At 45.1% G+C, this 25442-nt stretch overlaps 1 protein-coding gene across 1 annotated transcript in view; it reads left to right on the top strand.

Annotated features, from left to right (window-relative positions):
* Positions 1-15335: 15335 nt before the first annotated feature.
* The window catches only part of arap2 (ArfGAP with RhoGAP domain, ankyrin repeat and PH domain 2), a gene marked incomplete at both ends in the record, with an annotated part of 123897 nt that continues 113790 nt past the window's right edge, over positions 15336-25442 (top strand). The window contains 5 exons of the mRNA XM_080023155.1: positions 15336-16066; positions 16489-16577; positions 20233-20309; positions 20591-20658; positions 21563-21955. Of these exons, the coding sequence (XP_079879281.1) occupies positions 15336-16066; positions 16489-16577; positions 20233-20309; positions 20591-20658; positions 21563-21955 (1358 nt within the window). The remainder of the gene's footprint in view (positions 16067-16488; positions 16578-20232; positions 20310-20590; positions 20659-21562; positions 21956-25442) is intronic.

Genomic DNA, 25442 nt, shown 5'->3' with positions numbered 1-25442 from the left:
ACCCTGAGGCGTGCGGGTAAGATTGTGGGCGACCCCTCCCACCCTGGACACAAACTTTCATCAACAAGGCCAGGGACCCCCCACTGACACAGACTCTTACCCCGCCCCCGTAGACACTGCACGTTAAATGAATGTCTCCACATCTCCACACTACTTGAATTGATATGTCAATGTGTTACATTAACGCACATTCTTCATTCTTCTGGACTATTATCCGTGCACATTGCACATACTGTTATACTTCACACTCTGAACAATTGCACATTCCTGTACAAACTGTCCAGCTCTTTATTTCAAAAACAGCCTTATTTTACATATTCTTATATATTTTACATATTGTTTTCCTATTTGTTCTATTCTACATTTATGTTTCTTGACCTGCAGTACTTGCGTTTTACTTTCTTATTGTCTCTCACCATGTTTATTGTTTGTGATACACCGAACACCAAGGCAAATTCCTTGTATGTGTAAACTTACTTGGCAATTAGATGATACTGATTCGGAATCGGATTCATAATAATAACTCTCTGTGAAGAGGTATTATTATGAGGTGGCAGTTCCGCCTACCGCACGCCACCCGAGTGGTGTTTTCAGGGCCCTCTGACACAGAGACACAGGCGGACATGTTGCAAACACACCACTTTATTGTAGAGAGTGGGCAAGATGGAACAAGCCGGGAGCAGGTGGGCCATTGTCATAACAGAGGCTCTCCCTGTGTGTGTGTGATCCCTGATCCTGGCCGCAATAGGCGGACCCAAGACGTGTGTGCCTGCGTAAACCACACAGCCCCCACACCACATGTGTATTCGGGAAAGTCCCGACATGCCGTCATCCGAGTTTGATCCACATCTGCGGCCCATTATTGTCGTTCGAGTTTCATCCAGATCGGTTCAGTATTATGGATGGAATTTTGTGATAAACAATCAGCACCTCACGAAGATGGAGCCACGCGCAGTGCGCATGTGCAAGTTGACGGAGTACACAGGTGCTTCTTTTTCAGGTGCAGCCTGCATACCAAAAAAAAACCCCTACCTTAAAACCCCCATCCCCACACACACTCAGGAGAGGGGCCCTTGTCATGACACATGCCCATCTGCTCCTGACCTAATTCCCGCTGGCCCACTCTCTACAATAAACTATAAACAATAGACGTCTTCTGTGGCTCTGCGCTGGAGGGCCCTGAAAACGCCACCTATGGCGCGTGGTAGAAGAAACTGCTTCAACCCGGAAATGTTTTTCCCTAGATATTTCATAACCGACCCGCTGCAATGTCCGAGGCGATAATAAAACATGGACCCGGGTCGGGTTCTGGTGGTCAGGTGCTGGTCGACCTGGGAAGACCTCTACACCAGACTGCTACTGGTCTTATGGTAGAGTTTGCGTTGTTGTGTTTATTATCTGCGGCAACACCGGCATTTTGGCTTCCACTGTGGATGAAGACTGCGTAGAGACGTGGATTATTTGCTGCATGTATATTCAGCAGCACCCCCTCCAACAAAATATGCTCCTGCGCACATGAATGTTCCCTCAAACGCACCCACTAAAGAGAGGACCTTCACATGGCCATCTGTAGCTAATTATGTAGCTGTCTCACCCTACAGTCTGTGGGTCAGTATTGATTGATTGCTCTTCTGTGTCTAATGTTAATTCCATAATGATCCTTACTCCCTGAGGTCAAGCAGCGGAAGTTAAACGACAGTTTTCCAATACTACTTGCCCTATTTTGGGGAACTAAATATGGAAGGGTCGTAAAGATTGTATGTAAGATCGTAAAGATTGTTTGGTGTAAACTCAGAGTATACCCACTTCTCCAGACACACACTACACAACTGGTGACAGGTATTATATTATTACCATTAAACTTTATTATGTTTGAAAAAAAAAAAGTTTTACCGGAAGACAACTGGATTGAACAAAGTGCAACGCATTAAACATCCTAAATATATACGCTTCTGAGGTGACACGCATGAGAATAAGTTCTACAAAATTCAAACCCAATAACATCACTGTCAGAATTTGTAGACATTCCAGAGATACCAATGTGAACAAACTTTCTGAATGATCATTACTGGTAACAATGACCAAAAGCAATTACATAATACAAGGAACATGTATGTATTGTGTATGTGATTTGAAACATTTTCATTCTGTTTGTGTTTTGGGTTCCCTTCCAGATGCCTCAAAGATTTGTTACAATTTCAACAAAATGTGTGGAGCCCACTCCACACAATATATAGTGAAGGCAGTTTTCTGTCGATTTACAAAGTGCCATTGAGCTTTAACGACGGACAAACTACCCTGGACCCCCCATAATGCTGCCTGCAGCTACTGTATATTCAAAGGGGACCTATTATGCAAAACTCACTTATTCGGTGCTTGTGCACATACATTTGGGCCTCCGATGAGTCTGCTAACACACACACTGTGAAATAAGACAACCCAGTCAGTTTATTGTGAGCTGTGTGTTTCAGAAAATGTCCTTAAACGAGCCATCATTTCAACTTTGCTGCCGAAATTTACACTTACGCCTGAATATAAATCACTTCAGTAGAATGAGAACCGCCCTCCCACGCCTGCAGCAACAAGGCCTTGTCGAGCTAATATGAGTGAAGATTCAGTAACTGGATTGCTTATTTTTTCCCATCAAATTTGTTCAGAAACACATTTTGGTGGACTGATGAGGTGAAATAAGTGAAAGTTTACCACGCAAATAGAACAAAACCCGGAAGCCGTGCTCAAACCCCATTGGCCCACAGAACGAGCGGCCTCGGGAGGGTCCCACCGAAGCAGCCCGTTTTCAGACAGGGTGGACTGGATGCATGTTGGAATGGCTAGAATGCATAATTTGAGTGGTATTTTTGGCAGAAAACCTTTGAAAACATGTTTTTGGGAGAGTTATGTATTAATAATAATATTATTATTAATATTATTATTCATATATATACAGTAATAATAATGATAATAATAATAATAATAATATTGATAATAATAATAATAATATATAATAACAATAATATGAATATGAATATGAATATTGTTATTATTATTATTATTATTATTACTGTATATATATGAATAATACAATTAATAATAATAATAATAATAATAATAATAATAATAATAATAATAATAATAATAATAAGAATAAGAATAAGAATAATAATAATAATAATAATAATTGTATTATTATTAATATTATTATTATTATTATTATTATTATTAATACACAACTCTGTGCAATACTCCGTTCTGATTGGTCGGTAGCTGTCAGTTATTTCTCTTTTGGTCATTAAAACGACATAGCTGACAGGAGAAAGAGATATTTCATAAACTTACCCAACAGGCCTCCTTGCGCTCCTCCAAATGTGTCTGCAATGGATCTCTGGTGACGTTTCAAATGTGGGAGGCGAAATGGAAGAAACAGCGGCACACCTGTCCCAGCGGTTGGCTGAGCTGGAAGGCCACCAGGCCCCGCTCTGCAGGGCTCCTCACAGAGACCTCCTCCAGGGCCGTCCAGCCTCCGTCGCCGAAACCCAGGAGGGGCAGCGGCTCCCTGCACCGCTCCCCAACACGACTTCCGTGGGGGACGACCTGGAAGAGACCCACTGCCTCACGCGTCGCATCCTTGAAATAATGTCATCACCCCCGGGTTTGAGGGCGGCCGAGGCGGCGCCGTCTAGAGGCTGCAGCTCAGGAGGACGGATTGGTAGTGGTAGTCGGTGTTCTGTTCTGGATTTTAGGAGTCAATGCTGATTAGGTTTTTTTTGGAAAGGAAATCGTCAATTCATCCGAACCAATCTTTCGGCTAAATAGTGGCTCTATAGCATCTCTGACTGCAAACAAGAATATAAAGCTGAATTTACTGTAGGAAACTAAACAGTTAACAAGACCTAATTTTTTGACCTTGTTACCAAGTCGAGTACGCGTACGTTGACTAAAGTGGTATCCAACACTGTAACAAGATTAAAAATGTCAAATTTTCTTTTATCCCTGACGCCTGTAAAGCCCTCCGGAGCAAAAAATAATTTAGTTATTTTGAAGTGCTGTCTAACTAAAAAATGACTTGATTGAGTTGAACGTTTAAAAACTACCATGTTCAACCACCAGATGACAGCAGAGTAGTGACCTTTTTTTTTTTTACCAGCCCTGAGAAATTAAAACCAAGTTGCTTACACAAATATAACATTGTAAATAGCTATTTTATCTTTCCTTTCCAAAAAAAATATAACTGTCACCAAGAAGACAACCCTTCACTTCTATTCTGTTGACTGAAATAGGCAGGATATTTGGATGACGATGCCATAGATGAGCGATTCCAGGGGCTCCCAAATAGGGGCCTTGCAAGACAATATACGATATACACTTAGATTTATCTTTTATGGTTTAAATTATTCACATTTATACTTTTTTTTAAATATCTTTTTCTTTTGAAAACACACATTTTCATACAAAATATGTATAACATACAAACATACTCCACCCAAACTACATGGTAACTAATTATAGGCGGATAAAGTGTCAAAGAAAACCCATAAAAAAACAGTCTGCTAAGAGGGTCTTGCATTATATTTATATATATATATCATATATATATATATAAATATGATCAGCCAATTAACAACGATGGCGGATCACTCCCAGTTCCATTTCTGTCACATTACCTCCAATTTCGCCCAAAACAACAATCACTGTATCAGGATCCTTGTCCTTTTGAAAAGCAGATTTATTGGTTCATGACTTCAGATTCAGAAAAGGTGGATGAATGGACGACCGAGCTCCTGGGTTCAATTACCACGAGTGCAAATATACACACACACACACACACACACACACACACACACACACACACACACACACACACACACACACACACACACACACACACACACATTCCAACACAGCTGCAGCCAAACACCTGCTACGCCTCAGCTCGATGAATTGTAAGCAGTTTTTTTTCCGCCTCTTCAGCTCTCTCTCTCTCTTTCTGTTGCTGTCGCTCTGTCGGCTAAAGTTTGACATTTTTCAACGGCTGACGATAGTGGCAAAATTAAATACCACAATTTTGAAGAATGTCAAATCCATATCACCATACCACGTGTCGTTAATTTCAAGATTGCGATTTCGATATTTTTATATCTTTATTTCCTTATATGGGATGGGGGTTTCTTAGAAGTGGGATAGAGTTTATTTAATTTAATGTTACATGTATTATCATAATTATTATAATTTATTTTTGTGTGTATCTTTTTATAGTTATTGATTAAATGATGATTTGAATATTATTATTATTATTATTATTATTATTATTATTATTATTATTAATAACAATAATAATAATAATAATAATAATAATAATAATATTAATAATAATAACAATAATAATAATAATAATAATAATAATAATAACAATAAGAAGAAGAAGAAGAAGAAGAAGAAGAAGAAGAAGAATTATGATAATAATAATAATAATAATAATAATAATAATAATAATAATAATAATAATAATAATAATAATACATTGTTATTTGGAGTTGAGATAGGGCGGGGCAGGGGGAAAGGGTAATGTTGATGTGTTCATGGGTTTTGGAAATTCTGTTAAATCTGTTTAATGTGTTAAAATATAACAACAACAACAACAACAACAGAATATTATAACTGGACCAATCTGTGTATCTGCAGCTTGGGCCACAACGGGGGCAGTGAAGGATGTTGGGAGACAGTCCATATGTTGTCCTTTTTCAAGCAGGCACTTGGTCGGAAAGAGGCTTTCAACACATTTGTGTTAGCTTTGTGGTCTACTGTGTTCTTGTTAACATTGTTGGTGGCAGGGTCCACCACTGTGAATGTAATTATTTGAGATCGGTAAAACTGTTGATATGGATGAACATTCATCAAATACAATGCAATGAACATCATCTGAAATGACCAAGAAAAGTAAATAAATCAGTGAGAAAAACGTGTAAAACTCGTGTAATTCACCCAGACTACTATGGACCAATTGATGGATGGACACTTCAGGTCAATTTATGCTGAGAAAATTATTCACCCAGCTATAATGGAATTTATGATCACTTATGATGATGAATTATAGTGTTATGCAGTCGTAAAGACAATATCTAATCACACCGCGATATCACAAAGAGCAAAATGCCAATATAATAAGGATATATCACTCATCCCGGCGAGAACAGCCTGGGAAGTCAGGATGTTGTACTCCTATACTGTAATTCAGCCTATGTTACAATCATCAAAATCCATCCAATAAATAGGTCAATATATCCTTCATTCAATTCATCAATGAATAAAGAAATGAAATAATTTGTCTTCACAAAGTGTTGGATACTTGAAATGATCCTCCCATAAATGACAGGGTTACCTGTAACAGAGGGACTGGGGTCAACAGCGTCCTCTGGTGGCCGCACCCTGCTCCTGCGGGCCGGGGGCTCGTTTTCCAGGCCGTCACGCTGCAGCGGCCCCCGGCGCTCGTCTCTCACCCTCCCTCTCTCCCCCGAGGCGTCTCCCTCACAGGGCTCCGCCCCTCCTTGGTGCACCGCCCCACCCTCCGCCTCCTCTGCTTCCTTCCCCGCTCTCCCTCCGAGGAGCGCCGCGGCGGACGGGGTAGGGAGGGGTCAAGAGGCCGAGAAGGGGGTGCTCCTCCTCCGGGGTGTCATGGATCCGAAACATCTCCATCGCTCAAGTCACCAAACTAAGTTGCGGCTGAAGAATATTCCCCTTAATCCTTAATCGGACGTAAAGCTTTAGTCTTGGGAATGTCATTTTTATTTGGGAAGATATTCCGGTTGGAGTTCAATTTCCGGTGGCAGCGCATGTGATAGAATGACGCACTGTTTGTCTCTGTAGTCATTGAAAGGATCGGCTGGCTTTCAACCCTGGGCCTTGGGGCCAGTGGGGCCAAAGGTTTTCAAATCATGTCAAGTCATGTGCGTCTGAACGTATTTTTTATTTTTTATCTTTTTAATCGGGTATCGCGAAACAGAAATGCCACAATTTTTGAGATTCAAGAGTTTTATTTGTCGCGCGCAGTCATAGAAGCACAGCGCTGTGAAATGAAAACAAATATCATTGCCTGTTCGGTCGCGCGGCTCCTCCTGGAAGCGTGCTGAAGTGTCCTTGAGCAAGACACTTCAGCACACTTAACCCCCTCGCCTTGTGCGGCTGCCGCCGCCATCGATGTGCGGGTGTGTGGATGTGTGGATGTGAGGTATGCACTGCCGAGCGCTTTCAGTCGCGTGACTAGAAAAGCGCAGTGTAAATGCACCCCATTGACCGAAGACTGCAAAAAAAAATAAAGTTGGAAGAAATGCATGAATGTAAAAATAATAAAAAAATAATCATATTCAGAAATGCAAAAAATTATATCTGAAATGTAAATAAACAGAAAAATAAATATACAGTATGTATCCATAATCAATTTCCATCTCATACTGTATATAGCATATCATATATTAAGTAGTCGTGTAAAAAGGTGGATAATGTGCAGCCAGCTGGTCATTACTGCTCAACACCCCCTTCAGAATGATATTGGCTGGATTGGACACTGGCTGCACATTATCCCGCTCATACCGTTTGTCGGCCTCTGACCGGCACCAGAGCTGTTTAAATGATGAGAAACCCTCAAGCCAGCTTGACACCCCACACCCCCGACAACAACAACAACAACAACAACAACAACAACAGGCCAAAAGCCGCGGCGCCGAAGTGACGCGTCCGGGCCCGAGGCTCCGGGGTGCGTTAATGGGACAAGTTTGGTTTCGGCTGGCCGGAAGTCACATTTTTCAAAATAATGACGTCATAAACGTCAGCGTTGATTATCGCCGCACACTACCACTATCTTTATATGCAAGTGATTATGTGTATTTTTTTTTCACTATTATTATTTTTTGCAAACACCACACGAAGGGAGTTATAAAATGTCCTGCTGAGCAAACTAATCACTGTTGTTCTGGTAAAAAAAAAAAAAAAAAAACCTCTCCCATTTTCCCAGACAGATTTTGGGATGCACAACCCCAACACAATAACGCGTCCGACTGCCACTAGGTGGGAACGATCCGACTGTCGGACACGTTTACGGGCTCGGTGCGGAGCGCGCGTCTAACCTGGCAACGCGCGCTTCGAACCTGGCAACCCGCCTGAGAGTTGAGAACATGAGAAGCCAGGTGTATATGAAACAACTTGTGGTTTCATAGAGACTGTTGCCATCGGCGTTTCCCTCTCACTGCTAGTTAGAACTGCTAAGCGGGCCTAAAAGGAAACAATTTCAGATTTTATTCTTTTGCCTCGGTCGCCGCAATAGAAGTATGATGGAAAATACTGACGGATACACATCTATTGCGCTATGTGACTACTGTGATCCGCAAATTGGCGAATTCAACCACAGTCAACAGTGATATGACAAAATAAAAAAGCGTAAAATCAAACATCTTCCCGCAGTGTTAACGGGCATGTGTCGCTGCACTTCATTGCGAGGCCCATGGGAGCGGCTGGAGCTGCATTCCTGGGTTCTTGTTCAAAATGTCGCCTCCGGCCCCGGGTTCAGGCTGAGGCACGTTGCTGTATCCAGTAAAAGCTCCAGTCTGCTGTGCCCGACACTGCAGAGTACAATGCCAGCCATGCTATAGAACCAGAGGGAGGCCCAGGGTTACGCTTTAACACAGACAAAAACAGATATCATTACACAACTGAAATATAATACATTAAAAAAAAAAAACATGTTAATGACATATATTGTAAGTAAGTTAATAAATAAATATATTTTTACATTATATATATATATATAGAAAATATTTCATAATTAATAAATTAATTGATTTGATAGACCAATTCAATATTTGGTCGGTCATACTTTGATCAACCGTAACAGTATTAACCTGTCTGCATATTATTATATATCAAGATTATTTCCTATAGGTTTAGACTTTAACGCAGCGAACAATTTGCTTTTGTTTTGAGTTTATATAATTAAACAAATAAAAACAGATACACGTAAAAAAAAAAAAAATAATAATAATGCAGTAGGAATTACACATAAATGAATGAATAAGAAGATCAATTATAACTGAAAAAAGAAAATCCCCAGTAGAAGTGATCCACGCCACGACGTGCTGGCCCCGCGGATGAAATGGGCGTGGACTTGGTGGAGTGTGTGTGTGTGCGTGTACTTGAAAACGCCCCTGCGTGAGTCAGGAAACAGTGTGTGTGCTTGTGCGTGCCTGTGCGTGTGTGTGCGTGCGTGCGTGCGTGCGTGTGTGTGTGTGTGTGTCGATCCGCGCAATTTTTCTACAACCGCCAAATCCGCCGCAACCAGCAGCCACGGGGACGGAAGCGGGATGATGCGGATTCACGCACTCGTGTGTCTTCTTTGCTCTTTCTTTATTATTATTGTTGTTGTTTTTCCCACCGGCGCAGGTAAGTTTTACAAGTGTTTTTTGTTTTTTTGTTTTTTTGTTTTTTTGTTTTTTCCCCCGAACGGCGCACGCGCGCAACGCCAGGTGAGCGACGCGCGCGGATCTGACTGCAACGTGTGACCACGACGCACGCGCGTACCTGCACGCACCGCGCGTCAGGTAATCGATTGATTATTGCGAATTTAGTTTCGTTCGTTTTTAGTCGTTTGATGAGGAACACAACATCACATATCAATTTACAACAACAACAAAAACAACATTAATAATAATAATAATAATAATAATAATAACAATAATAATAATAATAATAGAAAATACATCTCGTAATCAGGCAACAGTTATTTACCCTGATCCATTATTTGATCATCTGGAGCACAAGCAGTGTCGCCTTTTGTCAAAAAGCCATTCCAACCGCGTCGTTTTTAATTGAATCGAATTTTTATTTGCGGTCTAACGAAAACTGAACGCGGAGGGAGATGCAGGTATTAATGGGAAGTGATTGCAGGGGTTAAAAATGGGGCGATGACTCTGCTTGTCTGCGGTTTTTAGTTTGTTTTTTTCCTCCCGCATTCCTCTCCATTCCGCTCTGTAGTGAAAGTGAAAGTACCGCATTGGCATTTCTACTTAAAGGAAAGTGTTGAAGTACTCGCCCGTGAGTACGAAATGTCAATGTGCAGTGCACATAACATCTGTCCCGATCGCAATTTACGGTAAAATAGCATCTGTGATGTCATAGTCACCGCCCGGGATATGGACCCTGGAATGGTACATTGGACCAGTGAATCATCGAGGAGCAATCCGAAATCAGTGACCGCGATCGCTCCGGGCCCCGTTTCTTTTCAAGTGGAAAGCATAGGAATCTGCTTCGAAACACGGTGAAACCGACGTCGAAAGGCCTCCGAAAACGAAACGCATTCGGGTCGGATTTTTATTCCGAGTCGCTGGGCCGCCCCGGCAGCCAGCCCCCGCGTCCCACCTGCTGCCGCCGAAATGACGAAATCCGGTGATGACATCACAAATCACTGAGATTCCACACTCGTGTTGGACTTTGATATCCCGGGGTGGGGGTTGTTCTGTCGCTCATAAAAATCTGTGCCGGCATTCCCACCACACACACACACACACACACACACACACACACACACTAGTGAGTCATGGGTTTTACAGCCGGTGCAGGGGGAGTGGTATCGTGAAAGGTATAGAGGAGCCCTCGGGTGTGACTGTGTTTACACTCCTACCTTTTCTTAAAATCTACGCGGCATGGTTTGGGTGGAGAGACTCTCTCTCTCCACCCTAATGGAAGGCGGTGAACCGTTCCGTTGAAGGTCCCTAAACGTCCCCGAACTCTTTGCTTGGATGGGGTTCTTTCTTTTTGTCATTTTCTGTCATCCGGAAGCGTCTTGTTTTCGGCGGCGGGCTGTGAGCGCTTGGCCAGCTCTGCCTTTATTGATCCAAACCGTTGTCCCTCGCGCTTTCGGTCATGTGTCCGCCCCTTTGTTTGCCGAGCGCCGGCGCGCGCACGCGAGTGCTGCTGGTGTGTCGGGCGGAGCGCTGGAAAAGTGGAGCAGCGGTCAGCAGTCAAATGTGCCGCAGAGCATCGACGCGTCTCTCGTTGTGGGGTTACGTTCAGTCTGCCGAAGCATAACCGGGCTCGTCTGACAAACCCAGACACACACACACACACACACACACACACACACACACACACACACACATTTTGGCCAGTTTGTTCAAGCTCCTAAGCTCCTATGGCTCTACCCCTAAGACTCAACACAAGGGGTAGATATTAGTCAACATTTAGTCCATATTATCCGAATAAAGTGGGGAATCGGTTGCAAACCTCCCCGATTCAGACGGAAACCAAGAGTTTGTGAATCATCTCGGATATTACAGAAAATAACCTTTTTCTTGGACACATAGAACCTTGTAAAGGATCAGGAGTCAACCGTATACTGGTGAGTCACGAATGGATCGGCTCTACGGGCCTCGAATTGGAGCACGTAAAGAGGACCTATTATGCTTCTTTTCACCAAGTTAATATGGTCTCTGAGGTCCCTAAAGCATGTTTTCAAAGTTTTTTGCCGAAAATACCACCCAGGTTATGCCTGCAAGCCATTCTAACACGAGTCCAATCCACCCTGTCTAAAAAACGGGCCGTTTCAGTGGGAGGAGCCACCCTCCCGAGGCCCCTGGGTCGTTTTTTCGGACAGGTTTTCTGAAACAGACAGCTCAGAACCAACCGACTTGGTTGTCGTATTTCACAGTGTGTGTGTGTGTCCGCAGATCCATCAGAGACCCAAATGTATGTGCACAAGCACCGAAAAACTAGGTTTTGCACATTAGGTCCCCTTTAAAGGCCTGGAGTACCTGCTACCTGACCGAAAGACAAGTGGTCAACATTCTTTAAAACCGCAATATCCTGTACACAGTAGTCTATTCAAAATATCTTTATATCGGGCACTGTTCAATACCGGCGACCAGAGTCCCAAACACAATCAAAGACACTTCATTACCAGCACCAAAGTGCAAGGAATGGGATTTGGGAAAAAGGAACTGTGACATGACGCAGCTGAAGATACGCTTTCCGGGCTGTCAAGGTGAACGTGTTGATAACGCCTTAACTGGCTCCATTTTAAAAGCCGTACATTTGTTTTTTTGTTGTTTTTTTGACGTCGTCAACACTTTAGTCGTTTTCATACACCGAACAGCTCTGGGGACTGGGGACTTCCCCTGAGGGGAACTAGGAACTGGCGAGGTCCCCCGAGAACCAAATACCTTTTTTAAAGGGATTTTTTTTATTTTTTTTTCCTGGTTGTATTCGCACCGCACCGGAACGGAGAAGAACAGGAGAGCGATGGTGGCTGCTTTATAGTGAAAAGGCCATTAAATACATGGCGATAAAAAAATGATTTAGTGTTTCTTAAATGGAATGACTGTCCGGCTCTTACTCAAAGCACGGCTTTTTAAATTGCAAAAGTAATTCTTTCAGGTCCGATTTGGGCATCTTTTCAAAATTGCGATTAATCATGATTCATTTCCTTAGCAGCGTATGATTAATCGGGATAAATCATTCGAATCGTTTGACCCGCCCGAATAAAATGACATCATCAGTACAGAGCCACGCAGTGTGAGGTAGTGGTGTGCAGTGACCCGCGACGCGCTTTGCAGAAGCAAAGAGGTGCGAGCATCGACACAGCGACCCGCTCGCGCCGGGAGCGTCAGTGCGAAAGCAGAAGTGGCGCCGCGGACATGACACAGGTCCGCAGAGAGCGGAGCGGAGGCTGACGCGACCAGCGCGAAGCTCTGCTGGGAAAGCTATTCGAGTGGAATTCCGACGCCGCCCGCCTCGGCGGCCCCCGGTCAGAGAGGCGGGACCATGCTCCAAGATGACGGCGACAATTTTGGGCCGGATTCCGCACCCCTTCTTCCGACAATCGTGAGCCAAGTCCCGACTATTTATTTATTTATTTATTTTTAAGGTCCTAAAGATTATGGTGCCGGATTATCGTGCCGGATTATCCTGCGGCGTGAGGGAGGTTACGAGCGCTTTTTCTTACTTCCACCGATCAGCCCGGAGGTCTGTCCCGGCGGCAGCGACCGCGAATCGTGAGTATTGATCATGTTCAATATTTCGGATGCGATGTCGCGTAGTGCGAGGGGAACGCGCTCCGTGGGTTGTCACGCGGGAAAGGCCGAGAGCCGATGGGGAGCCCGGAAAAAAGTGAAACGGAAGAGGTCGCAAAGACGACGACGGCCGCGGCGGAGAATGCCAACGCTGCCGAGCGTAAAGTCACACGTACAGACCGTGTTTTTGAGAGTCGGGACTCTGGAAATCTGGTGCAGCCACACCTCCGTGTCGGATCTCGTGTGGCTTTGCCAGATTCTACGACTCCGGTTGTGGGTGAATCTGTCCGTGTGTGCTGCTGTTTTCGGCAAATCCTCGCTCTCCACACACGATGGGGGGGGGGTAAAAAAAACAACCCCAAAAAACTCTTAAATTGATCATGATGTGTTGTTATGTGTAGTGTAGCTCACTTGACCAGCGGCTTACCACATAAAACCCATTTCGAGGCAAGGCGCGTCTATTTATATGGCACATTTCAACAACAAAAAGTACGAAAGAAACATCATAAAGGGAAATTGTTAAAGAGATCAAAATTAAAACCGGCCTGATAAAGCTAAGAGAATGGAATATCCAATAGAACATATTGTGTGTAATCACCGGGGTGTGTTGCATTGACATTTCACTGCATATATGTATGAAAGTATGTATATGTATGTGATGAATGAACCTCTTGAATTTTGAATAGACTAGAATACAGTAGAATCCCTCCAAAGCTTCCTGCTTCCTGGGGAAAGTCCCTGCCGTGGAAACGCGGCTCTATGGACACAAAATTGTCATAATAGTAATCCTTTAAGTAGGATTCAAATCGGTCTAGTCCTGTGCCAGAAAGTCCCAACCGGTTTCGCGGTCGGTCTGGTAATATTTTGCCGTCAACCGTGTCAGACGCAGCACCGCGATCGAGTAATACCGAGACTGGGATCCTGCCGCTGTCTGTGATTAGATGGATGTCATTGAATGACCTTTACAAGAGCAGTCTCAGCGCTGTGGCGTGGCGGGAAATCCTCGGTGGAAGACATCGAAGCGGCCGCGTCGTGCCGAGAAATTGTTCCGCCGTTGAAAAGCAGCCCTTGCAATGACTCGACCTCAAGGAAACGGGAGGTTTGACCCGGGCGGACGGTTGTTCATTCACGGGGTGTCTGGGCTGTTTTCGTTTTTTGAGAGCGCCGCTGCGTCGCCCGAATGAGGAACTAAACGATGACGAAGCCAGCTGGTAGGTGGTGAGTTATACAGTACATAACAGGACGGCATTTGCGTACGTGTCAGGATTGGGTTTTGAAAATAAGGGGTATTTCCCCTCTCACCAGCCCTACCAAATGAAGGTCGTCACGCACGGCTACACCCGGTTACGCACGGGGCTTTTTTTTTTTTTTGTTTCATTCAATTACAATAAATACATCTGCTATGGAAACACGCTGGTTATTTTGGGGTTTTGTTCGGAGAAACGAGGAGCGGCGATCAGGAGATCGGCGGCGCAGCCTACCATCAACGTCACCGCCAGCCCTTTCTATTCATTTATTTATTTATTTATTTATTTTTCAAATGTTAAAAAATACGGGATATTAAAAAATATAAGAAGAAATAACAGTAAAAAAAAAACCCAAAAAACAGGAGGAGAGCGCCAGAGAAGGGTAAAATGCGAGAGTTGACAGGTATGCATTTGTGTGATATGGATTTACTTTTGAATGTTTCCCCAAGAGATTAAGATGGTGACACCAATAGTCATCCCCAAAATATCGTCAAATTATCACCATCAAGGCGTTGGGATTTACGGTGTTTATCTTGTCAATATCGCCCAGCCCCAGGTGGAGGGCATATCGTGTGTCTGAGTTGGGTAAAGTTTATTAAAAGACTGTTTCTTGTTTGTGTTGATATAACTATATTCAATATAATTCGCACAATTAAGGAGTGTTGTGCAACGATAGTGCAATGGAGAGTACTGGGAACTTTCTTTATCTGAATTAAAAATACATGTAATTTATAGAAGAATAGGGCTCCTTGGGAAGTTACGTTATTGCGGCAGCTGGTTTAAGGCACTCCATCTCTTTTGCTGAGTTTGCTGTCCTGTAATGACTACTCTTAAGAATATAAAAAAAATGGCATAAATCCCAACACACCACACCACACACCATTAAATCTCCACTTTTATTGACAAATTTTAATAATTGCCCGTTTTTAACCTTTCATTTCTCATCTTTATCCACAGTTTAAGGCTCGGACGCAGTATAGTGTCCGCTAATGCCGAGGTTCCCCGTGTTGAAGCCCCGGTCACAGAGACATAGAGCGTCATGTCTGACTCTCCCGAGCCCAGCGACGATGTGGTGGACTGGCTGACCCGCCTGCGCCTGCCCCAGTACGCCTGCTGCCTCCAGCAGGGGGGGTACCACACGCTGGGGGACTGCACGGACCTCACCGAGGATCGACTCCTGGAGCTCCGGGTCTTCCCCACGGGCCACCGCCGCCGCATCGTCCGCAGTCTGGAAGTCCTGGCCCTCGAAAGGGACGACGGCCTGGACGACGGGAGGACGTACAACTTGAAGGGGAGTCAGACGTTGCCTCCTGGTCTGGGAGTTGGGGCGGCAAATGGCGACACGTCCAGGAGCGGGTTCTGCAAAGCGCCCGTGCCGGCGCCAAGGGACCCCCGGAATATCTTTGCCCGGTCTTCGTCCTCCACGTCGAGCACAGGTAGTAGTAGTAGTAGTAGCAGCAGCAGCAGCAGCAGCAGCAGCAGCAGCAGCAGCGGTGGTCGGCTCTCCACCTCATCCCGCTCCGAAGTGCCCTCGGACTGGGAGGCATCGTCCGAAGACCCCTCGGTTTCCAGTGCCGACCTCGCGCCCCGCCCGCCCAAAGTATTCCCACGGACGCTCATCCATAATCTGGAGGGTTTACCGAAGGATATGGTTGAAAACGCCATCTACGAGGGGTGTCCCAGGGGCCCGCGGCCCACTCGCTCTTACCGGCTGCGGCATCGGCCCGTCCCTGAAATCCCAGACTGGACCGTCCCGCCGCCTCTGGATCGGTAGGGGTTCATTCTGATGTATATATATTTAATTTACACACCGACCTTGAATATAGTTGGAGTAAATGTTAATTCATTAGATTTGCCTTTTCATCTCATTTTCAAAGAGTGAAAAGCTCCTTGAAATATTGATTTGCACACCACAGAGTTGCAAAATAATATGAATGCCCCCTGATATTTGCTGCCTCGTCTCTGGGAGCCGCACCGCCCAAGGACAAGAAGCCCTCTTTGACTCGCTTCGAATCCGGCATCCCGCATAATTCCCCCCCTTTGAACCGTACCTTCCCTTACTTTCACATCTCTATTCCAAAGTGCTTTCCCTGTTACCTCGGCGCATGCCTGTTCTTCCCCCCACGTGCCTGCCGCTGCGTCGGTTTGGTTTGGCGTAAATCCTCTGATTCCTCCTCTTCCTCTTTTCTCAGGAGTGCACAGCTAGCGCAAACATCCAGCAGCGGCCCCGAACACCTAGCCGGCTCCCAGGGTCCCAGCGGTGCAACCGGCGTACAGAAAGGTACACACAGTCTTTTTCCGCTGCATTCCCCTTCATCTCCATCGCCATGAATATTTCATCCGGCGACGGCGGCGGCACAGCCGACACCGTTGTTTGCCTGGATAAAAGAAGGGGTGGGGAGATGGTTCTAGGGAGGATGGAGCATTGGGTGGGGTGGGGTGGGTGGCTCTGTCGCTCTGTCGCGGCGTTGGCGGGGGGAAAACAAAACAAAAAAACTGTTCATGGGGAATAGGCTCTCAAAGCTGGTGCCGTGGTGCCATGCATATCGTCAGACACGGGTTCTCAACCTTTTGGAAGAAGTTCTAAAGAATGGTACGTTTGGGAAAGAAGTGTTTAAGACAGGGGTTTCGGACCTTTTTGGAAAGAAGGAGTAAAGACAGGGGTTCGAGACCTTTTTGGAAGGAAGAGGTAAAGACAGGGGTTCTAGACCTTTTAGTAAAGAACAGGTCTTTACCTCTTCTTTCCAAAACGGTCTAGACCAGGGGTTCTTTAGCTTTTTGGGATGAAAAGGTAAAGACAGGGGTTCCAGACCTTTTTGGAAGGAAGAGGTAAAAGACAGGTATTATAGACCTTTCTGGGAAGAAGAGGTAAAGACAGGGGTTCTAGACCATTTTGGAAGGAAGAGGTAAATACAGGGGTTCTAGACCATTTAGTAAGGAAGAGGTAAACACAGGGGTCCTCGACCTTTTCGTAAAGAAGAGGTAAAGACGGGTTCTAGACCGTTTAGTAAGGAAGAGGTAAAGACTGGGGTTCTCGACCTTGTTAAAACAAGTGGTAAAGACAGGGGTTCCCCACCTATTTGGAAACGATTCAATTTGTCCTTCGACCCTGTGTCCATCTTAAGGTCGTCCAGTTATCAGAGGGTTCCTGGTTCGATACCCGGCTCCTTGGCGGCACGTCAAAATGTCATTGAGCAAGACACTGAACCCCTAACTGCTCCGGATGAGCAGGTGTGCGCCTTGCACGGTCGCCGACGCCATCAAAGTATGTGTGTGTGTGAATTGGTAAATGTGAGGCATGTATTGTAAAGCGCTCTGAGTGGTCGCAAGACTAGAAAAGTGCTGTGTTAATTGCGGTCCATTTTTTATTCACCCCTTTACTTTTCGACGTCATTTGTGGAGCGGTGTGCTACTTTCTCATCTCAGCAAGACGTTCTCAGGCTCTCCACGGATCCTGTGACATGTTTCTGCGCTGCTGTCAGTAGTTTTATAGACGCTTCTACATGGGACCGATGATGAATATAGCAGCATGTGAAAAGAATTTCAAAACATGTCAATCTCCATATCGAATTCGCCCGCACGGCACCATTCTTTTTTGGCTTTTCGTTTCCGTCCGTCTCGTGCTTCTGTATCCGGGCCGCCGCCTCACCTAGTTTAGCGCATTTTCCACTGTATCGGGTGAAAGGCAATGTTTTCCAACTTTCTTTCTTCCTTTTTTTTTTTGCCTATAAAGAAAGCCGAGAGATTTGAGGAAGGAGGGGGAGAATGGCAAGGCAGCAAAGGAAGGGAGCGAGGCGGAAAGGAGACAGGAACAGGAGATTGATGCAAAATAGGCCGGGGGAAGGTCCCAGAACGGGGACCCGGGGAGCTCCCTCTCCCCGCACAGCGAGGTCTAGCTTGGAGGTGTTTGCCGTATCATCTCAACGCAGAATACTTGCTGTGATTCCGCCACCCGCGCCGGAGCTGGAGAGAGTGGAACAGTTCAAGTGATTTGTTGAAAAACAAAATCCGACTCCCGATTACGGCTGGGGCAATATTTTCAAAAATCGCAATTTTTTTTTTTTGTCGGTCATTTCTGAATAACGGCCACAGATCTGTTGATAATGAGTGTTTAACTCCTTAAAAAGGCAAAAATATGCGTTGTGCCTCATTTTAAAGTTCGTTTTAAAGTTTTTAATTCAACCCAATGTCAAACCTCTACATTAAAAAGGAGAAAACACTGAAGAAACATGAAGAGATGAGAAACATCACAGGCAAATGATGAGCACATCATGAGCACATCTTCGAGAAGTTGTCGGACCAAAATGAAAGCAGGTCATTTTATTGAACCGGGATGGTCCCTCGGAAACACATGATAGCAGAACGATAGAGATGGTGGGTTCATTTCCAGTCTGTAGGTACATTGGGGACAGATGGATAAATCTAGAGCCCCAAAGGGCGGGTGGGGTTAAATGACGACGTGGCGAGACACACCTTGTGAGACATGTGAGAGTGCACCCCCCAGTGGCTCCCCCTAGAGGTGGGAGGTGCAGGTCGACCGATCGACAATGATAAATGATGGTTGTTCTCTGCAGTGATTCCATCGGCCAGCAAACGGACCCCTTCATGAAGCCTACCAGACCCAATACACACTCCTGGTGTGTGTGTGTGTGTGCGTGTGCGTGCGTGCGTGTGTAAGCTCGTATCTATGGTTTAAAAGGATCAAATATCTAACATAAGGTAAGGTATTAGGACTAATAAGGACACAATATGTCCTTTTAACTCCTATTACCTTACCTTACCATATGCCAAATATTATTTAGCGTCCTCATAATCCAAAAGGCCTTTAATGTGCTGCATAAGCATTCATAAATAATTAAAAATGTATTTTATATGCATCTTCTCATGTGTGTATGTGCATATATGGTTTAAAAGGACAAACTTCCATGAATACACACCAGCATTAAAGACACAAGGACTTGCAGATTGTGAGGACTCATTTAGTGTCCTCAGAATCCGAAAGGCTTTAATGCTGTTTCTGAGCAATTAACGAGACAGGTATTTTATATTATACCAAAAAAAAATCACTGATGCTGTAAGTATACATCATGCCAACTAATCTTGTTTGTTTTTTAAAAGGTTTTTCTACATGACTCTATGAACCACCCCTCGCTGTGTGTGTGTGTGTGTGTGTGTGTGTGTGTGTGTGTGTGTGTGTGTGTGTGTGTGTGTGTGTGTGTGTGTGTGTGTGTGTGTGTGTGTGTGTGTGTGTGTGTGTGTGTGTGTGTTGCGGCCCTCACGAGCCTCGCCAGACGGCGGTGTCATTTTTCACAGTGACAAGCGGTGGTCTGAGCATGGTGGCCGGGGGCTCCGCAGACTAATAGTGGCTCTGATTATAGCTCCTTCACACACACACAGTCCCTGATCGTCTCTATCTCTGTTCTGTACAAGCAGAAGAGTTTATGAAAAGGAATTACAGTGTGTGTGTGTGTGTGTGTGTGTATATATATATATATATACACAGTATAGGTGTGTGTGTGTGTGTGTGTGTATATACTGTGTGTGTGTGTGTGTGTGTGTGCATATACACACTTTAAAATCATAAAATAAAATGTATATTTATTGTGTTACAGAAGAACAATGTAAAATATAATAAAATATATAAATATATTTTATATATTTGTTGTTTTACATTTGTTTTATATATATATATATATATATATATTTAAATATTTTATGACCAGAAAATCTAATCATGTCAAACAATAAAATTCCAAATATTTATGTGAAATAATAACCTTCCTGCGTGCCTCCTTCGATCCAGCTCCTTCGAGGACCGCCGCGGGGCCCGCTGACCGCGGTGTTGGCAACCCTCCGGTTTAGACTTCACGCGACTTTCGTGCGTTCCAGTTAAATTGCACTAACCCTCCTCTTTTCCCCCTGTCATTCTTTCGCAGCCAAACTTCAGAGAACCGTGACGCCCATCGGCCCCTACGCCGAGACGTGCCTGTACAACGCCCCGGAGGGTGTACTGGTGAGACACCGCGCCCGAGCGCCATAGAAATGTCCCAATTCTTCAAGGCTTATCAGCCGCCGGGTTTAGCGGTCGCCCTCACACTAGGGAACAGAGAAGAGGTTCTTGATTGTTTCGTTCTGGCTTCCCGAGGTTAATGGAAATGTCACTTAGCCGCGAAGCTAAGCTAAACCCGCGTGATAAAAGTGCCCGAGTGAACGACGGACGCCTTCCCTTTGTCCTCTCTCTGTTTGTTTATTATTGTTTATCTGAAAACGTACGCCCTTATCTTATCGCCGCAGAACCACCGAGACCCTAAAAAACAGTTGAAGAAGGAGTCCAAGGACAAGATAAAGCAGAAGAAACCGAGGTGAGGATGTGTCGCCCCGCTGCTTCTGTTTTGTGCCTTCCGGGACTGCTTCTCGAAATGTCTCACGTTTTCGGAAAAAAGAGGAAGCTCTCGCATTGACGTCTGGTTGATTGACTGGGCTGCTGCAGCATATAATATGAGGTCTATTCTACCAGTCAGCTTTCCTCTTTAAACCTGTTAAAGAATTCATTTTTACCCTTAGCATTACTGTCGATAATACATCTATATGCTAATATGTTTATTGTGACGTGGGGCCGCCCGTTGTGGCTGCCAGCACAGGCGCTCCGCGTCGATTATGCACATTTTAGTTTTTTATCCGTTTTATGTGGCAAATAAACCTCTTGAACCTTGCTTGGGCAGGTATTCCCGTAACATAGACATAACATACCTCCCCAACACAAGACCAACAGCCAGTGTCGAAATGTGAGTGTGAACCGTGGATGACTGAAATGAAGGTTTTCGAGGTGAATGAATTCCCACGTATCGTAGATGAAGGGCTCGCTGAATGAATTCATTGTCAGTTATAATAATAATAATAAACTGGAAAAGCTTTTAGGGCGTCTTCATTTGTCACACGCACCACACACAAACACACGCACTACGTGCCGCCGACAGGCAGGCACACATGCAGGCCTTGAAATGTGTTTTCGGCCGTTTTCCCCCCAGTCGTGGCTCGTCTCACGCCGGACCTGGAATTTCCCTTTGGGGATTAATAAAGTATCTTTATCTTATCTTATCTTACTAAAGGCAGGGACAAAACGCAATAAAATACGAAATATTTTTCCCAAAGATGCAACAACTACCTTAAATCCAGGGGTCTTGTTGGGTGACTACAGTACTTAGTAGCTAAGTTAACGTGCTTTGCAATTTGACCGCCTTTGATTACTGGAGGTTGTCTCCTCAGAAATAAAACGTCGAAAGAGCAGGAGTCGGCGAAAGGAAACACCGGGGCGAAGGCAGCCGACCCAACTCCGACCGTCTCCGACCTCGAGGAAGACGAATACTCCGTGGTGGAGGAGTGCTCCGCCCGTTCGCCGCAGGCCGATCCGGGCTCGGCGGAACCCGCCGCCGAGACCCCTTCTCCGGAGTCCTCTCGGGCCCTCGGCCCCGCCGCCTCGCAGGACGTGTCCCTAAAGACCGGCGTCTGCGATGCCTATTCGGACCCGGCGGACGCTGTCGTGGGTCTGGTCAGGAGCACCCTGCCGCTGGCCTCGGACATCTCGCCCTACGCCTGCTTCTACGGACCCAAACACCATGTGCTCAAGTCCGGTTGGCTGGACAAGCTGTCTCCTCAAGGGTACGTCCCGTGGAATTACCTCCATAGCACTCCATAGACATAGGAGGGATAAGGAGGGTTTCTGCAGGTCCTTGAAAGGTTTTTGAAATGTCTTGAATTCGGATGGACAAATATTATGTTGTCGGCCTTAAGTCGTTCGATTTGTCCAAGTGTTTCTTTTTGTCAAAATGAGTCAAGTTCCTCCGCATCAGAGTTGACAATTCTGATGTAAAAAAAAACCTAAACGCTGAACCTAATAAGATGATTCGTACAACAATGTACAAATGCCTTAAATTTGTCTTGAAAAAGTAGAACATTTAGCTCCCTGACACCCTCTAACACCCCCATTTAAATGAGCTGACTTCAATGTTTTGCTGAAATGAAAGCGTTGCTGAACAATCGATGAAACTCAGTGTGAGAAAAGTGAAAACATCTTTTGTTTTTTTGGGTTATTCGGGCCTGGAAACGTTGTCGGTTGAAGTAGTCCATTGCCATTAACATGAAGACGAGGTCGTTTTCTGCTACTTTCAGAGCCTCAACACCTGCCTGTGGTCCACGCAAGCAGGAACCTTCACACACACCACAAGCTAACCGCCACTTCCCCTTCCCTGTTCTTTTTTTATAACGCTCAGCGCTCAGGCCTCATTGACCCTCTGGCTCCTGTAGTGGAGAAATTGAGTAGACTCTATAGTTTCTGTTACTGTCTCTGTGTGTCTTCCATTGGAATGGAACCACTACAGCACACAGTCATTGGAGTGCAGAAACATTTTCCTCCTCACAGTCAAGGTATTCTAGAGAAGTACCTGAACCAGATGAGGCGAACCAGGCGAATCAGCAGCTCATGTTTAATTCGCTCTGCAGAATACGTCTGCCCCCACCCTCCCATTCAAATGGGTCGCCACCCGACCTTGCCAGGGTCGGACCAGTCACAACCGTTTATCTAACACGGGGCGGGTTTGATAAGATGACAATGCAGAGGAGATCCGCTGAGGCACCTCGCCAAGATGGCTGCCGCTCACGTGGAACGGTCTATTGAATCTGCTTTGGCGACAGAATTGAAGGAAATGGACGGTGTATGTTCTCTAAAAAGCTTTTATCGATAAAAAATATGTGTTCGTCGTACTTCGCTCGGTCACACGTTCCGTTGCTCTGATTATTTGTAGGTTTATCCAACGCTCTGATGGGTTGTAGGTCTGTCCAATGTTCTGATTGGTTGCAGGTCTATCCAATGCTCTAGTTGGTTGCAGGTCTATCCAACGCTCTGATTGGTTGTAGGTCTATCCAACGCTCTGATTGGTTGTAGGTGTATCTAATGCTCTGATTGGTTGTAGGTCTATCCAACGCTCTGATTGGTTGTAGGTCTATCCAACGCTCTGATTGGTTGTAGGTCTATCTGACGCTCTGATTGGTTGTAGGTCTATCCTACGCTCTGATTGGTTGTAGGTCTATCCTATGCTCTGATTGGTTGTAGGTCTATCCAATGCTCTGATTGGTTGTAGGTCTATCTGACGCTCTGATTGGTTGTAGGTCTAATTGAAATTGAAAATGACCTGAGAGATTCCAGACTAATACGCATTTGCGCATTGATCTGACGGTGCCAGGCTGTTAACCAACATGTCCTTCTACCTAATGAGTGGATCCTATGGATAGATAAGCGTTTATGGCCGTGAACCTTGATCCATGTGTGTTGTCTCGGTTGTTGTCCAGAATTCTTCTCATGCTAAAGCATATGTGTCAAACTCAAGGCCCGCGGGCCAAATGTGGCCCGCCACGTCATTTTATGTGGCCCGCGAGAGCTTAGAAGGTCTGATTATCTTATAATGCCGATCATGCCGATCATGTTACCCGTGAAGTGAAGGCATCCCACCACTAGATTGCAGTGTTTCCACATCAGTGCCATTTTCCGAATTAAGAAATACAAACAATGATCCCAAAATGTCCAGGAAGAGAAAAATTGATGCAGATGGAAGGCTGTTTAAAGAAAGATGGGAAGGCGAATATATGTTTGTGCTTCAAGGAGAAAAAACGGTATGTCTTTTGTGTTATGAGGCAGTGGCGGTTGTCAAAGAGTACAATCTACGTCGGCATTTTGACACCAAACACGGAGCTAAGTCTGCCAAAGTGAGCCTTCAAAAAAAAACAACAAATGGTGCAAGAGCAAATTGCGATCGCAGCAGGATGTGTTCAAGAGAGCCACAACCAAAAACAATGCGGCAGTGAAAGCTAGCTCTATTGTGGCTGAAGAAATTGCCCGCGCTGCAAAGTCTTTTTCAGAGGGTGCATTTTTGAAGCAGTGCGCGCTGAAGGTCTGTGAGCAGGTGTGTCCCGACCAGACACAGACTTTTAAAGATGTCAGTTTATCAAGAAACACCATCATGGACCGAGTTAAGGAACTAGCAGGAAACCTGGCAACACAGGTTGCCGAAGAGACATGCAGCTACATAGCTTTTTCATTAGCTCTTGATGAAAGCACAGACAACATGGATACAGCGCAGCTATCCACTTTTATTAGAGGCGTTAAGTCGGACCTTTCTGTCACTGAGGAGCTGTTGGATGAAGCTGCCATGCATTGGACCACAACAGGACGGGACATTTTTGATGAGGTGTAGAAGTCCGTAAGTAAAAATGCATTGCCCTGGGAGAAGTTGGTGGGATTAACTACGGACGGTGCACCTGCAATGTGTGGAGGAAATGCGGGCTTTGTTGAACGAATGAAGGAGAAAATGCAAAAATGTAACTGTCACACGCCTCTGATAACGTATCATTGCATTATCCATCAAGAAGCTTTGTGTGGGAAGGTGCTGGGGATGAATGATATAGTGACCACAGTCATGAAAACAGTGAACTTCATTCGGGCGCGTGGCCTAAGTCATCGTCAGTTCCAGCTGTTCTTGCAGGAGATGGGCTCGGAGCACGGCGACGTGCCGTACCATTCACAAGTACGGTGGCTGAGTAGGAGCAAAGTCCACAAATGATTTTTTGAGCTTAGGGAAGATATTGCTATTTTCATGCAGAGTAAAGGAAAACCCTTGTCTGAACTGTCAGATCCAAACTGGCTGAGTGACTTTGCTATGTTGTGTGACATAACTGAGCATCTCACCCAACTGAATCAGAAGCTGCAGGGACACAAACAAGTCATCACGCAGATGTCCGACATGATCATGGCTTTCCAGCCTAAACTTGATCTATGGATGTACTAAGTGAAACAGGACAATCTTGCCCACTTTCCTGTTTGTCACAGCATCTCAGCCGCATTTCCTGGTACTTTTTCATGTACTCAGCTAGCTACCAAACTGAGCCGGTTAATGAATGAGTTTGATCGACGCTTCTCTGACTTTAGAGCACAGCACTCAGGCTTTGCCATCTTTGCCAGTCCTTTCACCACCGACGTCTGCACTGCACCCCAACATCTTCAGGTGGAGTTAATAGAGCTTCAAAGCGATAGTGGCCTGAGAGCAAAGTTCCAGGATGCTGCATTCCAGGACTTCTAAGTCAACTGCCCCCTGGT

The sequence above is a fragment of the Zeus faber genome (genome assembly GCF_960531495.2).
Source record: "Zeus faber genome assembly, chromosome: 22".
Lineage (NCBI taxonomy): Eukaryota > Metazoa > Chordata > Actinopteri > Zeiformes > Zeidae > Zeus > Zeus faber.
Note: the sequence above shows the minus strand (reverse complement) of the source record. Positions and strands in the feature narration are given on the sequence as shown.